Raw genomic sequence first — 17163 nt, 5'->3', positions numbered from 1 at the left:
AGCAGTGAAGAAGAAAATGTTCTGTGGTTTCCACCTCTCCAGAATCACAGGGCAGAGCCTTTTACCGGTGCTCTTTTTTTTATATTTTTCATCCAAAACCACAGAGGGGAAAGTATGACACTGGGGGAGGGAGAAAACTTTCCTGTGACTGGGGTTTCTAGCTGTGTGAGTCGGCCAGCAGAAGTGACTATGTATCTTGTATTTGCTGATGGCAGGAAGGTTGGGACCTTTCCTAGATCTGCCTTACACTCAGTCCCCTTTGTCTTTTGCTTCAGTGTTTGTTTGACCTAATCATATTCCATCTTGAGAACAAAGAGGGAGAGAAACCCAGGTTTAGGGGTTTAGATCTGACAGCCATAATCCAGGTAGATTGATAGTCATCCCAGAGAATTAATGGCGCTAAGCCTCAAGGAGAAAAGTTAAACTTTAGCCAAAGGCTTATGGAAGCAAGACACACTCTCGCCTCCACTTTTATCAGGCCTGCCTCGCAACGCGTCCTGCGCGAATTCTGGAGCCAGGAGAGGGCAGCAGCCTCGCGGTCTGTACTGCATCTGCGTGGACTTCCAAGCATGCTCATTCACCAAGAAGGGGGAAAGCCCTGATGAGAAGCAAAGCCTGGCACCGCTGGCGGCCAGCGGGAGCCGGAGCGATGCTCTCCCCGCTGCACGAACGCACCATGTGGAGGACGGCCGCCTCCCTTGTGTTCCTCTGGCTTCAACTCCAGGCGGCAGGTAAGGAAAAATTAGCCTGGCTGGCCACGGCAGAGAGCAGTGGGTGGGTGGGTGGGTGGGTGTCTCCCTTTCAGCCGTCGCGAATATGGGGGGAAAAGAGGCTCGCTCTGCTTGCTTGCCAGAGAAGCCAACTTCACGCGACCCGTTCAAGCACTTGTTGTTAGTAATGGCCAATATGGGGTGGGGTCTCTGCGGGCGGGATGGTCGTCATGGTGGCAGATGAGTATGTTGTGGACAGTTGGGGAGGGCGGTACATAAATAGGGATCGAATCCGCTCGAGACGCCCGATCCCTCTTTTATCTGCTCCTTTGCTTTGGTGCCTGCAGAGCTGGCTGAGAAGAGGCAAACCTTTGGTGGTGACTCCTCCGGCGCTGTTGGTCGGCTCCGGGGGCACCGCTGCTGTACCGCCTCGTTCCGTCGCGCTTCCTTAAGCAATCAATGCTCCTTTTCCGCAGCCGCCAGGGTGGATTTCTCCCTCGCCAAAGCTCGAGTTCCCGCTTTGTTCGGCGCGCGCGGCGGAGCACCGGTAGTTCCTCCGTCTATTTCTAGGTTTCAGCACCAGGGTCAGAAGCAGCCGGAGCCCTTTGAAAAGCCGAGCAGCTGGCCCGGGCGGCGCGTGGGCGTCGGGGAGAGGGAATAGCGGAGAGTTCCCAGTCCCAATCTGTCCGAATGAGCGCGGTTCCCGTGAAATACGGCCCTTCCCAAAAATACTGCTTGCGGGTTCAGGCCAGGCAGATCTTCAAAGAGGGAAGATGCCTTGGAGGGTCGGCCCAAGGAACGGCGCGGATCAATTCAGTTCCCCAGCGGGAGGACGTTCCTGTGCCCTCAAGGGTGGGGATAGCATTTCGGGAAGGGAAACCCTTTCTAGCCTCCAGAAAAGGCAGGGAGTAAATAGCACTGCAAATGGCCACCCCTTCTCCCCAGGAAGATACGTTGCCACTCTTGCTGTCAGGTTTAGCCAAGCCGTGACTTGTTTGTACGTATTCTTTCGCCGAGGGAGACCTCAGACAGGATCCGAGGCTTCCGCTGATTCTTTTAGCTCCTCCAGTAAAAGAGCAGCTCCTCTGCTTTGCGGAGGCTGTCTCGAATCCTAGCCACCCGAATGGCGAGAATTCTTACTCGAGATTGCCTTTTGGAAACAACAGTGTGAAATTCTTCTGCCACTGGAACCTGAGTGTTACCATTTTAAATCTATCTTCTTCAGATGTTGGGTTTGAATGACCCTGTGTGGGTACAGCCTGGAAGCAGTGAAAGCCAAGGTTGTAAAACTGAAGGCAGAAAAATCTTAAGGGATCACAGGCACATTTCACCCAAGGGTGGAACCGCACCATCTACCAATCATTTTTTTTAGATATTGTTTCACAAGACTCGGATACTGAAACCCTCTTTCTTTCTGTATTGTTATTTAAATTCTTTCCAAATGTTTGCTTATTCAATTTACATATAATTGCTCCAGCATGTGAATGTTATGAAACCTTTCTGTCAGTGCCATTTACCAACTATTTGCTTATTCCTGCTTGCATCTTTTTAAACTGCACTTACCTGAGAATAAATCCTACTAAAAACAAATGACATGTACAGGTTAGCGCTTTATAGTAGAAATGTAATGTGTTGGATTCTGGAAAGTATTGAAGGGACAAAGAATGTTCAAATACAGTATCGAAGGAGGAATTAAAAATCTTGATAACTAATTGTTGCGAACCCAGAGAACTCTGAATTCTCATATTTGGATCAGTTTTGCATTTTAAACCTTTAAAATTGTATATACATTTAGAGACTGTGTATAAGTACACTAAATATGGTTGTGTCATTTTAATGCATGCACTAATAGTCCAGTAAAAGCAAAATGCTTGGTTACCATGGGGAAAATTATTTTTTCATGGAGAGATCTAGCCTGAGCGTCCCCCTAGGGCCCAGTGACCTATTAACCCAAATTCAGTGCCATTCTATAATTGTGTAAGCTCCTTTCAGCCCATCTCCCCTTTACAGTGCATTCCTTCAGGTTATTCTTTGGCCCTCTCCCTTCAAAAGTATTGTGTTGCCTGTAATTGTTTTTCAGTCAAACAGATCTACATTAATCTATTACTGTGGTCTTATATTGCTGGATAAAGGTAAAATAGAGGTCTTCCTCAAGTCAAGCTCAATTCCTGGTGATTTCATGGACATTTCCATGCAGTTTTATTGGCAACAATATGGAAGTGGTTTGCCGTGGCCATCTTATGCTGGGGCCTAAACTCTATGCTTCAGCAATGGTGTCGGTAGGGGCAGGGGGTCAGATGGTGAAATGAGCCATAGTGATACAAGTTCTACCCTTTCGTCTATGGGCAGTCTATGAAAAGGTTGGAGCTTGTATTGCAGTAGTGCAATGTTCATTTTCTCATTTTGATGAAATCATCAGTTTCTGTGGATGTTTCTGTCTTAAAGGGCAAAAGCTGACTTTATTGTCTGGGCTGGTAACAACTTTTTGTTCCTCCTCCTCACCTAAGGAGAAATCATAGGCCTTGACAATGTGCTCATTATTTACTGTGTTTAGGATTTAAGATCTATCTTAGGATTGATCTTAAGAACATTTGTTTAAATAATCTTTTAGCAAATTAATACATTATTATCTTTTTTGGATGTCAATCTATATGTGTTTTTTGTTTGGTTTTGTTTTTGAGGAAGAAAGCTTGTTTCTGGGAAGCTGAAGGTGAGAGTTAATACATGAATAATTTCCCCCTATGATTTAAAGCACAGTATTTTCTGCAACTAACAAAGTATGTAGATATCAAGAAAAAAGATTCTAGTCTTGCAATTTCCATAACTAATTTCTTTTCCAAATGAGAGGATTTCTCTCTCTCTCTCTCTCAGTAATATGCAGTCATGAGAGCCACCATACACTACATAGCCTAGATGTATTTGTCTTCTGTGAGAATTAGGTTTCTAGCTTCTATAAAATACACACACACTTTTTTTATGTCTTATAACATTGTTATTGACAAAACACCAACAGTATGATTCCTGTAGCAAAAAGGAATCAATTTTCTGGCCCACAGAACTGGGAAATTCATCTAATTATGACCTATAGTTATGAATTATAAATTACGAATTAGTGTCATGTATTCATATATATCCTTAAAATGTACTGTAATTAATGTTGCTGCAGATCTTCTTGAAATCCACTCTTTTTTGAACTTTGGTTGAAACAACTCAGTTTTTAAAAAATGGCTTTCATCCAGAATTCATAACAGAAAAGACTTTTCATTGTGGGATAATTCTATTACCACACACATACAATCTACAATATTCACCACATTGATGGGGGGGGGGATGCATTTGTAGAAGGTGATTATCTAACTCTGCAATGACTCAAGCCACCTCCTTGATTTGTTTTATAGATAAGATGATAAGCAACCAGTAGAAGACGTGCTGATGTCAAAAAGACTTTTCACACATAATATTGCTCCATAAATGACACCAGATCATACAAGTGAATAATTCACATTATTTGAACACTGATATGTAATGCATGTGATATCACTAATCCCCTTTTATACCCCTGTGGATGCCCATGGATGAGATCAAAGAACATATTGTTTGATCTGTTACAATAACAGTAACATGCACCTTTCTAGAACAAAGTAAGTATGTTTTGAACAATGCTTTAGACTAATTTTTAAATCAAGAATTCTCAAACTTTGACTCACTAAAATGATAAATGAATTTGTGTGACCCCTTCATGAATACAACTCATGATTTCATTAGAGTTAGGGTTGGACATGAAGTAAATATACTGTTTAATCTTAATAATTAAAGCTTAATCTATATATTAAATAGAAATAATAGAATTCTATAGAAGAAAACATTAAAAATACTGAACTTCACCAACACAAACACTTCTGCAGCATGCCACTCAGTAGATATACTACAGTGGGTATACTACAACATGCCACTCAGGGAAAGATGTCAGAGGCACACAAATATCTTTTAGAGAAGGTAAACCTAACTATTGGTGGGCTTTATGAAAAGATTGCCAGCATCTAATAATTGTTTCCTACATAATAATAGGTGCCATTTGCTACATTCTGCAGAAACTAGGGTTTTTGTCCATTTCAACTGCATTATAAATATGAAATACATTAGGCTTTAATCAAACATATTGCAAAAATATTATTCCTGTTTTGGACATAATAATAAATTTAACATATACTTTTTAACATGCTGTAAAATAAATAGATATGTGAGTATTAAAATGTACATTTCAAAGTAACATCAGTAATATTTTAAACAATACAGTATGGTTGGCTGTATTGATCATAGCATCTTCAAGTCTCTGCTAAGAAAAGGAAGCCAGCACCAAAAAAAAAAAAAAATTCTAATAACCTTAGTAATACCATAAGTCTAAGTTTAACTAACATATTTGATACAATTTTTTTTAAATACTTGCAATTACCCTCTAAATTGCTAACTGCCTTGGGGGTGCATGGGGTCATGAACCTCAGTGTGATAAACCCTGCCTTAAATACATCTGGCAACTGAAAAGAACATCCTTTTTAAGAGAAAGTGATAGCAATGACAATAGCAAAGGTTTTACAGAAGAGTAAAAAGGAAGTCCCATAAATATATCAAGTGCCATGTTGAAACAGCTATGGCAGTATATCTGAACACTTATTTAAAGAATCAGACCACAATCTTGCACAAAGAAGGATGTTTACAGATCTAGAAAGCAATAGAAATAAGCTATTAAATGCTGTGCTGTAACCCACACATCTCAATTGTAGTTTATTTCTATCCATATTCTGAATCCTGTGCAAGTTTATACTTTTGGGGATAACTTTCATTTTTTTCTGAGAATCCTAAGGAATCAAACAATTCAGCTAGGATCTGAATATTATTACTATTAGGAGTTGACTGAGTAACAAGATAACATCTGAAAGCTATCCGGTCACCTTTAAGTTGAGCTTTAATTGAAAAACAGGAAAAGTCATAGAAAACACATATATTCTTGACTGGCTAGAATCAGCCAGAAATTCAGCCTAAAATGAACTAGAAAATAATAAAATCTATGGCTTTGAAAGAAAGACTTGTGGAGATGGACACCTCAAGATAATCTAGTTGTGTTCATAAACAGGGGAAATTCTATTGTACAATTGCTTTACCATGACAAAGAAAATAAATTCTACTGCTGTGTAGTATGCATATCTACAGTGCTTCTAGGCAGGATATTTAGAATGAGCAACCCAATTTGATTTTGAAAAACTTAGAATTTTATTTCATGGCATTAAATTGATTAACCAATTTCAGTGACTATCTTTCTATTTTGGGCTGCAGCAAAAGATTCACTGTTGAAATTTTATTAGCTTATAAATATGTGAGGAGGATGTAGACCAGTGTTGTCCAAACCTGGCCACTTTAAGATGAGTGGACTTCAACTTCCAGAATTCCATGGCTGGCTGGGGAATTCTGGGAGTTGAAGTCCACTCATCTTAAAGTGGCCAAGTTTGGACAACACTGACTATAATCCTTCCTTTGTCTTCATAGAACTCAGAAGATATAGCCCAATGTTCAGTTTTGTTTCATAAAAGAAATAGCTGGGGGAAATGGCAGTGCTGCACTTGGCTTTCATTTCTTTAACAAAATTTCTAGCCCATTCACCCCTGTCCTAATGGACTGCAGACAACAAATTGCAAAGAGAAACAAAAACTGGACAAAGGATAAACCTAATACAATCAATTCCTATCATTAACAATGTCAATAACATATATATTAGAAGTTCTTGTTAGAGAAGATGCTGACCTAGATCTAAACTGGTAATAGGTAGGTTGATTAGATTGAGAATGACTTTAGCAATCTGGTGACCTGGTTTCTTTCCTTTTCCAAGACCGATGTATAACTCTGCTGTGCCTTCTGTAGGGACAGTTTGAAATGGTGTGCACTTTCCCTGCAATATTTGCTTTATTGCAATCCAATGGATAGAGAGATTGAGACATCAGTTCAGTTGTGCCAGAGAGCATTACAAGAACTCAGGAAAATTATCCACTGAATTGAAAACAGTGATGGAAGCTGAAGTTTTATCTCTTTTAGAATCTCCCCAATATAATATATAGGCAGGGGGTAGATTTCATTGCTGTTAACAGAGGGAAGTACACATTTTTGTCAAATCTACTAAGTATATGTACATCTATACATTTATTCTTTTCAAAGCAATACAATAACTTATAGATTTAATTGATTTAGAAGGCTCTCTGTGGTGTTGCTTTGTAGATCATCTATACATTTGTGTCAGTAGCATGCATTATGACACACTGTATACTTTACATGAAGAAGTATGGCACTAGATCTCTGGCATTTGGGTACAGTTGGGAGATATTCCTGTCTAATGCCTTGGAGAATTGTAAGGCAAGATGAATTGGAATATCATCCTCAGATACATTATGCTAAGCCAGACAGAATCAAACTGCATTATGGGTTGGTGCACTGTATGAATCCAGCTAATTTAACAAACCACAATTAAATGCCAAACCATAATTAAACAAACAAGGCTTTCTTCAACAATTCATAATTAAGGCAATCATCATTTAGTGTGATGTGTGGACGCTGTCATTACAAGACAGCTTCCCCTATTTAACACTCTTGTTTCTCATGAGCAATGCTGACATTCTTACAAGTGTCAGCCAGTGAGCTAGTGACAAAAAGCTGTGCCTACCTGAAAAAGAGATGCATATTAAAGAGGGCTTATCCCACTGACCGTAATATTTGGACAAGTTTATATTGTGATAGATAACCCCTTTGATAGGAAGCCCCCTAGTTATTAGGGCTTTAAAATTTAAGCCCAGCACTTTAAATCATGTGTGCGTACGCACAGACACACACACACAATTGGCATTCAGTGCAGTCTTTCAATATAGACATAATATGATCCTGGTATTGTATGCTGAATAACAGCCCAGTTGCCCTCGTTAAGTGAGGACCGCTCAGGTTAGGGTCAGGTTGTACTAATCAAGTCCAGGTCTAGACTTAGTTTTTTGAAATCTACTAAAGTCAGGTAGGTACTGTCAGCTAACTGAGGCAGCTATAGGTATCTCCAAAAATAAAGTACAAATGATGTAAGAAAGATGCTATACTGAAGTAAAGAAATGGCCTAAAGATTTATCCCTGTACTAAATTTGTCAGACTCTGCTTAGGTTTTTGAGATCAGCCATGGTTAGCCAGGTACTGCCACCTTGTTGATCAGACTGGATCTACAGTTTGAAATAATGCCAGTAAAACCCAGATACAATCATGATGTAAAAATATTGATCAGTTTAGAATATTAACAAAGCCCTCTGAAGAAATAGAAGTTCATATTTGCCTAATCTGAAGCATACCCTTTTGAGATAATTGGAATTTCCTTCCAAATTTAAGGTCACTCTTTGATTTCTAGATATCAGTAATAAAAAGACTCTGTTTTGTGTTGCTTTTCAATAAATACAGAATGTTGACACATAGCAGAGTCTTTCAAGATGGGCATTGAATGAATGGGAGTTCCAAATAGATGAGACAATCCCCAAAGCTTGTTTACAAGACATCTATGAACAACTTCTGGAGCAAGAAATGCCAGACTGAAGAGCATTCCTGAAAAGCAGAGCCAACAACTGCAGCAGAATGAAGAGTCAGTGAGTTGATCAGCTCTTCAATAATTCCTCCCCAGACAAGTAGAGGACTTGAGATCACCCACAAGTGCTCCAGACAGATGCTTCTCACAAGAAGACTACAAGATAGTGGTCTCTGGTGGATTTAGAGCTCTGGGAGATGAGGGAATAGCTATCTTGTTCAAACTGCAGTCGGTACCTTTGAAAGGACACTAAGTTCACATATTTCCTTTTCTAGTCACCTTCAGAAATTGTTTTTTAACTGCTTTTCAGCTATTACAAACCTTTGGATCACCAATTTTGACAGCACCAGGTGAGTTTCCTTCAATCCTTAGTGAAAGAAAGTTTTATCTACAGGTTTAAGAACTTAAAAAAAAATTTTTTTGGAATAAACAGAAAAAGGGTGATTAAAACTTTGATTTTACTAAGTTACAAATGGACAAAGCGTCCAGATAAATTTGAAACAAGATTTTGTAATTAATTATACAGAATCCTTCCTGTGGAAAAGTGCTTTTGTTTTGAATTAAAAAAAAACCATAGTAAGATAAGATTTAAAAATTGGACACTAGAGGGAACTAGAGGGAGCTAAAGATTATAACTAAAGGAGAACACATAAACTCGAGTTACAATTATAGAATGAAGCAAAATATTCTAACATTGGACATATTGAAGGATATTTTTGAACAATGGACTTAGAAGTTAATTTTAATAGTGTCAGCAGAGACATCTGCCTCTATGGAGATACTATGTCTAAAAGATGTTATGGAAGAAGGACAAGTTCTACCTGACAAGACTGAGACTGAGTTGAAAGTGGATTTACAAATGACAGGCTACAAGAATGACATGGAAAAAGATGTTATACTGGACATAAACTGGCTGCTGTCTTAATAATCAAAAGGGACATACAAACAATTAACTAAGAGAGTGACCTGGATAATTTTTCTATATTGGATTTACAAAAGAGTTTTGTTAAAGTTTTGAAGAATCTTTTGAGAAGGGAGAAAGAAAAAGTAAAAAGAAATAGTTGCATGACATTATTTGAACGGACTAAAGATTAAGAATAAAAGGAAGGAATATAAAGTTGGTTTACTTGATTAAACTCCAAATAGATATGCTGTTATCTCTGGTAACCCTTAATGGACTTTTGCTGACACCAAGACTGAAATGATGATGCTTTATGGATTTGTTTTTAGATAAGAGATGGGATATAAGAAGAAGAGATCATTTGTTGTATTTTAAGAGGAGGTAATCAGTTACTAAATTGTTTATACTTGCTGTGATGAAGGTGGGAAGTTACTTCTTTATATATTTTATTTTTCTATATTCTTACTTTTCTATTTCTATTTTTCCCTTTTTTCTTTCTTTTCTGCAACTTCTACTCTTTCTTCTTCTTCTTCTATCTTTTTTAGTTTGTATTAGTTTTTACTGTTATAATTATAATCATTAATAAAATTACTATAAAAAAACAAGAAGAACTAAGTGGGAAATTAACTTTTAGGTAAAAGTGAGCACAGCCAATTGTTAAGTTAGGTAGGATTTATTCATGTGAACTATTGCCTTAGAAGCTTGGTGATCTAATTCTGAATTATGTTCTGTGGGAAGTGAAAGAGTTTTTATTATTTTCAGTGGACTCACAGGGATAATGTAAAAAGGCAGCATCTTTTAGTGTATTATTGGATTGACACCTTCTGGAAAATGTCCAAGTGTTATACATAATTAATAAATCAATACTTTGTGTATTAGTGAGTTGGAAGAGTGAACACCTTAGGGACCAATAAATCAGATCTGAATTCACCTGAGTAAACCCGCACAAAATCCAGTTGACCCAAATATCAGATTTCTATTTTCTCAAATAGATGAGCTTGAAAAGCAGTTCTGTGAATCAGAAAAGGAAGCCAACCTCTTTTGTTCTACCTAAATTACTCCTGTTTTGATTACTTAGGGCACATATGATTTCTTCATTGCCTATGATTCCTAACGTGTATCAATGGTTTTAAAATATTATCAATTGCTCATTCTCTTATTATTTTTCATATGCAAAATCAAATGACAAATTTGAAATATAAATAAATACAAATATATAAATATGCAAAATCAAACTAGAGCTTTGTTGCAGATTCAGGTTTTAGTAAAAATGAATACATACAGACCATCATTCTGCTAAATTTGATAAGTGGATGATACAGATGTGAGGGATGCTGGCTCCAGACAGTTATATTATTTAGTTGGGCATTTGACATTTAAAAAAAAAGTTCACTATCCATTGGCACATTTAATGGAAAAGTAAATGAATGGAGACATTATTGAAAAAAGAAAATGGAACAATAATTAAGACACAGATAAATTATTCTTCTTCTGAGCAGTTTTTAGTAGGAGTGTCCATGGAACTGGATACTTATTTTAGATAAATGTCTTATATTACTTTCTTCTGTTCTGCCCTTAACACTAAATAGACAGAGGAATTAATTAAAATAGTATATAATAACAGAAGTATTAAGTAAAAAGTCAGAAGGAGTCTTGGAACATATTTTCAGATTAATAAATTTTATTAAAAGGCATAAACTTTTATGACCTGCAGATCACTTCACCATCAAAGGCATAGACTAACATGGCTTTCCTCCTACTATGTCTACAATGACAGGTATTTGGTAGTTTTTGGCATTATCTCTCCAAAATGGCTTGTCTGACATTGTCCTTAGTTATGTTTCCAGGTGATTTTTTTTTTCTTCTGACTTGCTTTTAATGTGCACATGTCTGTTTTTAATGTGGTACTCCTTATATTTTAATAATGGTGTTTGTTACTTTAAATGTTTTACTTTATTCTTAAAATATTTATAGGCCAAGCAGTGTCCGACAAATTTTAAGGTTGTTACAATCCATTGATAATTGTTAGCTGCTCTGAGAATATGAATCAGACAGACAGACAGACAATAGATATATCTGCACCTTTTAAAACCAGGTGCAAGCACTTTAATAATCATTGTGTCCATGCCTGAAAAACTAAAACTAGTAATCTATGTGCGTCTTTGTGTGTGTGTGTGAGAGAGAGAGAACAGAGCATGCAGTACATAGCTGGTTGGAGAGGGAAATAGTTTTCCAAGCAAGGACCAACATCTGGGAGCACTGAGTCCACTTTTCTATGTGGGTTCACCACAAACCAATACTATATGTTTATGCACATGCACTCACATGTAGAATTCATGACCTACCTTAAGGCTGTAGTCCTCCAGAAACCTGGGATGAGTCAAATGCAGCTACAATCCTGAAAACTTTCTTGGAACAAATAAGCTTCACTGAAAATTATGGAACTTGCTCTACATAGTATAATGGACAAAGTATCAGGCTGAGTCTTAGGAGACTCAGGTTTCTGTCACTTCTTGACTTATAAGCAACTGTGAATCAACTAGTTACTCCCTCTCAACCTGGCTACCTCAATGGAGATCCCCATGTACAGGGCTTAAACTCCAGAGAAAAGCAAGATATAAATGGAATGAATGAGAGAATGAATGAATGGTCTCCCAGCATTAGCGGAAAGAGTGAGTGGGTGAACGAGCGAGCGAGTGAGTGAGTGAATACATAAATAAATAAATCTCAGAGTCCCTAGTCCCTTTCTCACCCTTTAAATGTATTACAAAAATACTAAATAGAAAAGTATGATACAAATATCATGAACATGAACAGTTGTGAATAACATTCACATAAAATGTCAGATTGCTTTGAGATTGTTTTTAATAGGCAGTGATATATACATGTTTTAGATAAATAGTAAATATGGTGAAAGGATTGTGTGATTGAATAAAAAATAAGATAGATATATTATCCTTTTCATATAAGCATGATATAGAAATGCATAGCCAAGTCAAAATAGCTGAGATGTATATGAATGTGTTTCCATTGTTTCTCCTATGTTAGCAGAAAGTTGCTACAAAATCTGCTACCATTGTTACCATATGAGTGCAAAAAAAATTAATTTAAATTTGGCATTAACTCTATAGAATTTATTTTTAACACTCAGGTGTTTTTTTTAATGCTACTGACTTAAAATTATTACTCATCTAAAATCACAAGTTACCAGTTTTGTGATATGATAGAAAAATTAACATTTTTAACAGAAATTATAATTTACATTCTACAGAAATTAGCATAGTTTCTCTAGGCCATACATTATAAATATAATTTGCTTTCTACAGAAATATTATTCCTTGGTAACTGCTGAGGCATTTGCAGCATTAGAGTCAAAGAAAGCTGAAATGACCTGCATATGTTTCCCAAGGTTAACAATATTTGTCATGCTTGGGTATAATCATCATGACATATGTCAGATCTGATTACTTTGATGAAGATACTTAGCCTTTTGCTGCCTCAACTGGAAGCATGACCATATTCTGTGATGGCTATTGTAATATATAGAATTGTCAATTGTCCTTGAATTGATTAGAATTTTATTTTTAGAAAATCATAGAACTTTTTTAGGTGATCTGTGTCAACGAGCAACGGAAAACCTATGATCTGGTTCCCTTTATATAAGATTTCCTTATTGACCAGAACACTACAGTAATTTGCAAGATTTGAGTTCTGAGATTTTTGAAGCTATTTGAACACCTCATAAACATAAGAAATAGTCATAATGTCTTTTTTCTTCTCTACTGAACCTCATATTCCTTAATTTCATATGTAACCTAAAGTTCAGACTAGTTACTTCTTCAGTCAGTCAACTAGTCCTTTTCCTGTTTCCCAAGACAGTTGCCTTATTCATAATTATTCAGTTCTTACTGAGCCTTATCCATTATTTAGCAGCAGGAAGTTCTAGATTTCAATGCAGTCCACTTCAGCAGAATCTAATTTTCTGGAAGAATTATCATTATGATAGCATCATCTATCTGTGTGCCAGTGAACTCATTCCAGAATTTTACTTCAGTGAAGGGATGTTTCTAATGTGGTTGAATGTTTGGTAATATATAATTCTGTCCAGTTTACTTCAGAATCTGAATTTAAGTCCAAAGCTGTAAACCACAAGCTTTCAAGGGTACAAAAATTTCTATCTGAATTTGTCATTTCTTAATGTTCTCATGGAATGTCATTTTCAGATTCAGAAGATATAATGTTGCTGATATCCATTTCAAAAAGATGTTTTAGAATGTAGAAATATGTTTAGCACATTCCATTTGTAAGATATATCATACAGTAGTAATGTTTAAAATAGGTCATAAGCACATAAGGGATAGATAAGAGATAGAAAAATGAACATAAATATGTGGCTACACCCTTGTTTAATCAGAAACAATGTTTATTTGTGTCTCTTTTGAAACCAACATCTTTTTTTCTATGGGAAATTGTCTACATGCTGCCTGAGTCTTAACCACTCTAGAACCCATGACAGTCTTCATTGTCACTTGTTTGTATGCTTCTGTAAATCAGAGTAGTAGAAATGGGGTTTTTGTCTTTCCATTCCCACATATTGGACTTGGGGTTGGGTTGGGTTGGGTTGAGTTGAGTTGGGTTGGGTTTTTGCCATTCCACATGTTTTTCTGCTATCTGTGTGAGACATATTTAGATTTGACAGGGCCCTGGAATGATGTCAGGGTATGTCTCTCTTATTCTGAGGACTGGATTTGGGGAGTGAGTCCCATCGTCCATTATTTATGTGTGTGTTTTGTCTTTGGTTATCTGTGATAAGAGGTAAATAGGAATTTGCTGAGGTCATAAAAGCATAGCCTAAATTGTAGTTGTTAATTGGCAAATAGTATTAATAAAGGGGACTTATATTACATGTATTTTTGTGTAGATGCATTATTTAAGAAAATTGGGGGTTAGATGAACAGATAGAGCATTCACATCTGCATTCATGGTCAAAGACCACAGTGGGAGGGCAACCAGTAGAAGTGATGGTACAGTAATTCTACAAGCACTCAAAAATGCTACTATTCTAATTTCTAAGTACCACCCAAAAGGGCTACCACAAGTGAATTTGTTACCCAACAATGTTTCCTCTGTGCGTGTGTGTGTGTGTGTGTGCGTGTGTGTGTTACATGTTTTGGTCAAAATATTTGGTTTGCTAGTTGTAATTTGGGGACCAAACTCTGATTTCACAGGCATAACCAACTTTTTCCACATTACCCAATGTTGCTCACTTTCTCATATTAGTAATGTTAATTTGAATATTTGAAAAATATTTGAATATTTTTCTCCTTTTTTATGAAGAATAATTTAATATCATATCTTGAAGTGTTTTTGTTCAGTGTTAAAGGGTTTTCTTCTTTTTCTTGAACAGGATGTTTTTCAGGAGACAATGGACACTTCTTGGCAGTTCATCAGAGGAAGAATTGGAAGCCAATGTTCATTTATCACCATGTGCAAAGTATTGAGAAAAGTTTGGATACCAGTGATCAGAAGAATTATGGGAAAAATTTCCACTTGCCTTCCCATGTAAAAATAGGCAAGTTGCACCCTGCAATCATAGTTAAATCAGCATTCTCTAGACCAGCATTTGACCCAACCCTCAATCTCTTAGCTATGACGGGGGAGCACCAGGAAGTGGAAAACCTGCCCATCCCAGCAGCTAATGTGATCACTATGGTAAGAACCTTTGCTCTTGTAAAGCATTCCAGTTTCTTAAATCTTAGCTCAGGAATGTTTAGTCCTGCCTTTCTGAAACAGGTGCTCACCAGATGCATAAGGATAGTTACTCCTCGAATTCTCAAGCACTGTAGGAAACCTCAGCCAACGTTATCTGAACATACCTGAGTAGCAGCAAGTTGAGAAAGCCTGCTTTAGTTTGCTGTTGGTTTCTATATTTCTAATGGAAACTTGCTACAAGGAGTATGTTTGAGGAAAGCTAGTCCTGAATTTTCTGTCCATGTCCATGTAGTTCATTGGCAGCTCATTTGCTCTGAAGACCACACTTAAAAAAAAACTCTTCAAGGTTTATAGTGGACATGGTCAATGATGGAGTACAGGGAGTCCAAATCTGGCCCTTTTTATTATTAGAGGTTTGGTGGTTAGGGAGACTCCTTCCCTGCTGCAAAAAAAAAAAAAAAAATGGATTAAGTCTCCAAGGTGTTTATTTTGTAAAAGAAAAGAAGTTATTTGCCTCCATTTTGGTGTTGCATTCCTGGGAGTTCTCAGGTCCATGGTTGCCATATTAAATCTTTCAATAAAATAATGTAGAACCCTTGTTAGTACATTCCCAAATACTCCTTGGTGAATTACCAAACTTGCTCTAAACTTGCTTAAAGAGACCCTTTGTAAACAGGAGCTAAAGCTCTGCTTGTAGCCTAGAGATGAGATCCCATTAAATGCAACGCAGCTATCCTAAGCAGCATCAATTTTTATAAGCTTAATATATTTACATTAATTATAAAGAATCTCTATGTCTGAAGAGTAGAGTGTGAAACCTCCTTACCATAGTTTGAATGTTTCATGTGTGTTTTTTTATATAATTTGTACCCGAAGACCAAATTCAGCATGTTCCTAGTAGGTGTTCTTACATAACCACTCTATTAAATCTCCATTAAATACCTAGCAGGAAATCTGAATTTCTCTTTTTAATGTGTTTCCACCAAACAGTGGCTGTGATTAAAGCAAGTCCAACTGAGAACCATATGGGCACTTTGGCTGGGCATAAGACTGTGAATTATATATCCAGTGAGGATCCTTTAGAGCACAAAATCTTCCATCGATATATATCTGTGGGCCACTGTTCTTTTTGCACTGCTTTCCTGGAATGGAGATAAACATCATTCCAAGCTTAATTATAGTGAGGTCAGCTGCAGCCTGGCTAATGGTGCCCCTGGGAAGTCCTAAGGGAACTTTTATCAGTGGGGTGTCTCCCATATTCAGGAGAAGCTGTCACCCTTCAGGCACTTTGAACAGATTTGCTTCTGAGAGCTGTTTTTTTCGCACACAGAAAATAAGTCCTCTGTTTAAAGCTTTTGTAGAATGGTTCAACATTATTCATACAAAAGGAGAGCTCTTCTGGTTGGCTTCTTGCTCATTCTTTTTGGTTTTTTTATTTTTGGGAGAATAGAAATAACTGTTTTTGCTTCTCGCTATTTTTTTTTCAGGAACTGTTCATGAAAGAGCTTTTGGATGATTGTATTGTTTTCTATCAGTGTTGTTGTAGGATAGGACAGGACTGCACGGCCTTTGATGGCTCACACCCACCGTGGGGAAAGTGATGTCATGGAGTGAGCAGGGCTTCAAGAATTTTCTGCTTTTTCTGTTTGGTGGAGGTATATATGAACCAATTTTAGAGCTAAGGCACATTTTTTGTGTCTTGTCTTTTCTGCTGCTCAAGGGAATGGGAAACTGAAATTCATTGTGGTTAGATAAGAGCCTGAAGGCCACAACTGGGTTGAAAGCTTTCCATCGAGCTTTTAGGCTACATATTGCTCAACCCTGTCCACAGAATTGATTATTCTGTATTTCATAGAAGGCGTCTTCAAACGTATGTGTTCGTGTGTGCTTGTGTGTGTATTAGTTTATTCAACCATATATATTTCACTTTCAGCTTTTAGTCTCCAAGATGATTTAAGCATTAACATAAACATTCAAATAAAGTTTTGCATCTCCAGATAGCTCACTTTACTTGACTTTTTGCTATGAGAATAAAATGGGAGGATTGGTGAGAGGAATGACATATACACTGTTCTGAGCACTTTAGAAGAAGGATGGGATGATAAAAGAACAACCAGAGCAAACATATGTCCTCAATGGGACTTTGTGCTTTGGGGCCAAAGGATTTAAATTTACAATCTGCAGCAAAATCAGTTGTTTTGCCTCCTCAGAACTAAGGGTGGGGCTTCCAAGCCTGATTAGAACTT

The 17163-nt window shown here is 37.2% G+C and overlaps 1 protein-coding gene across 1 annotated transcript in view; it reads left to right on the top strand.

Moving 5' to 3' along the window:
• The first annotated feature begins 621 nt into the window (after positions 1 to 621).
• PTPRR (protein tyrosine phosphatase receptor type R) overlaps positions 622 to 17163 on the top strand; it is an 87457-nt gene continuing 70915 nt past the window's right edge. The window contains exons 1-2 of the mRNA XM_025163206.2: positions 622 to 731; positions 14613 to 14917. Of these exons, the coding sequence (XP_025018974.2) occupies positions 650 to 731; positions 14613 to 14917 (387 nt within the window). The 5' untranslated portion in view covers positions 622 to 649. The remainder of the gene's footprint in view (positions 732 to 14612; positions 14918 to 17163) is intronic.

The sequence above is a fragment of the Python bivittatus genome, unplaced genomic scaffold (genome assembly GCF_059951505.1).
Source record: "Python bivittatus isolate LINGU-HERP-01145 unplaced genomic scaffold, Pbiv_v1 ctg000330_np1212, whole genome shotgun sequence".
Lineage (NCBI taxonomy): Eukaryota > Metazoa > Chordata > Lepidosauria > Squamata > Pythonidae > Python > Python bivittatus.
Note: the sequence above shows the minus strand (reverse complement) of the source record. Positions and strands in the feature narration are given on the sequence as shown.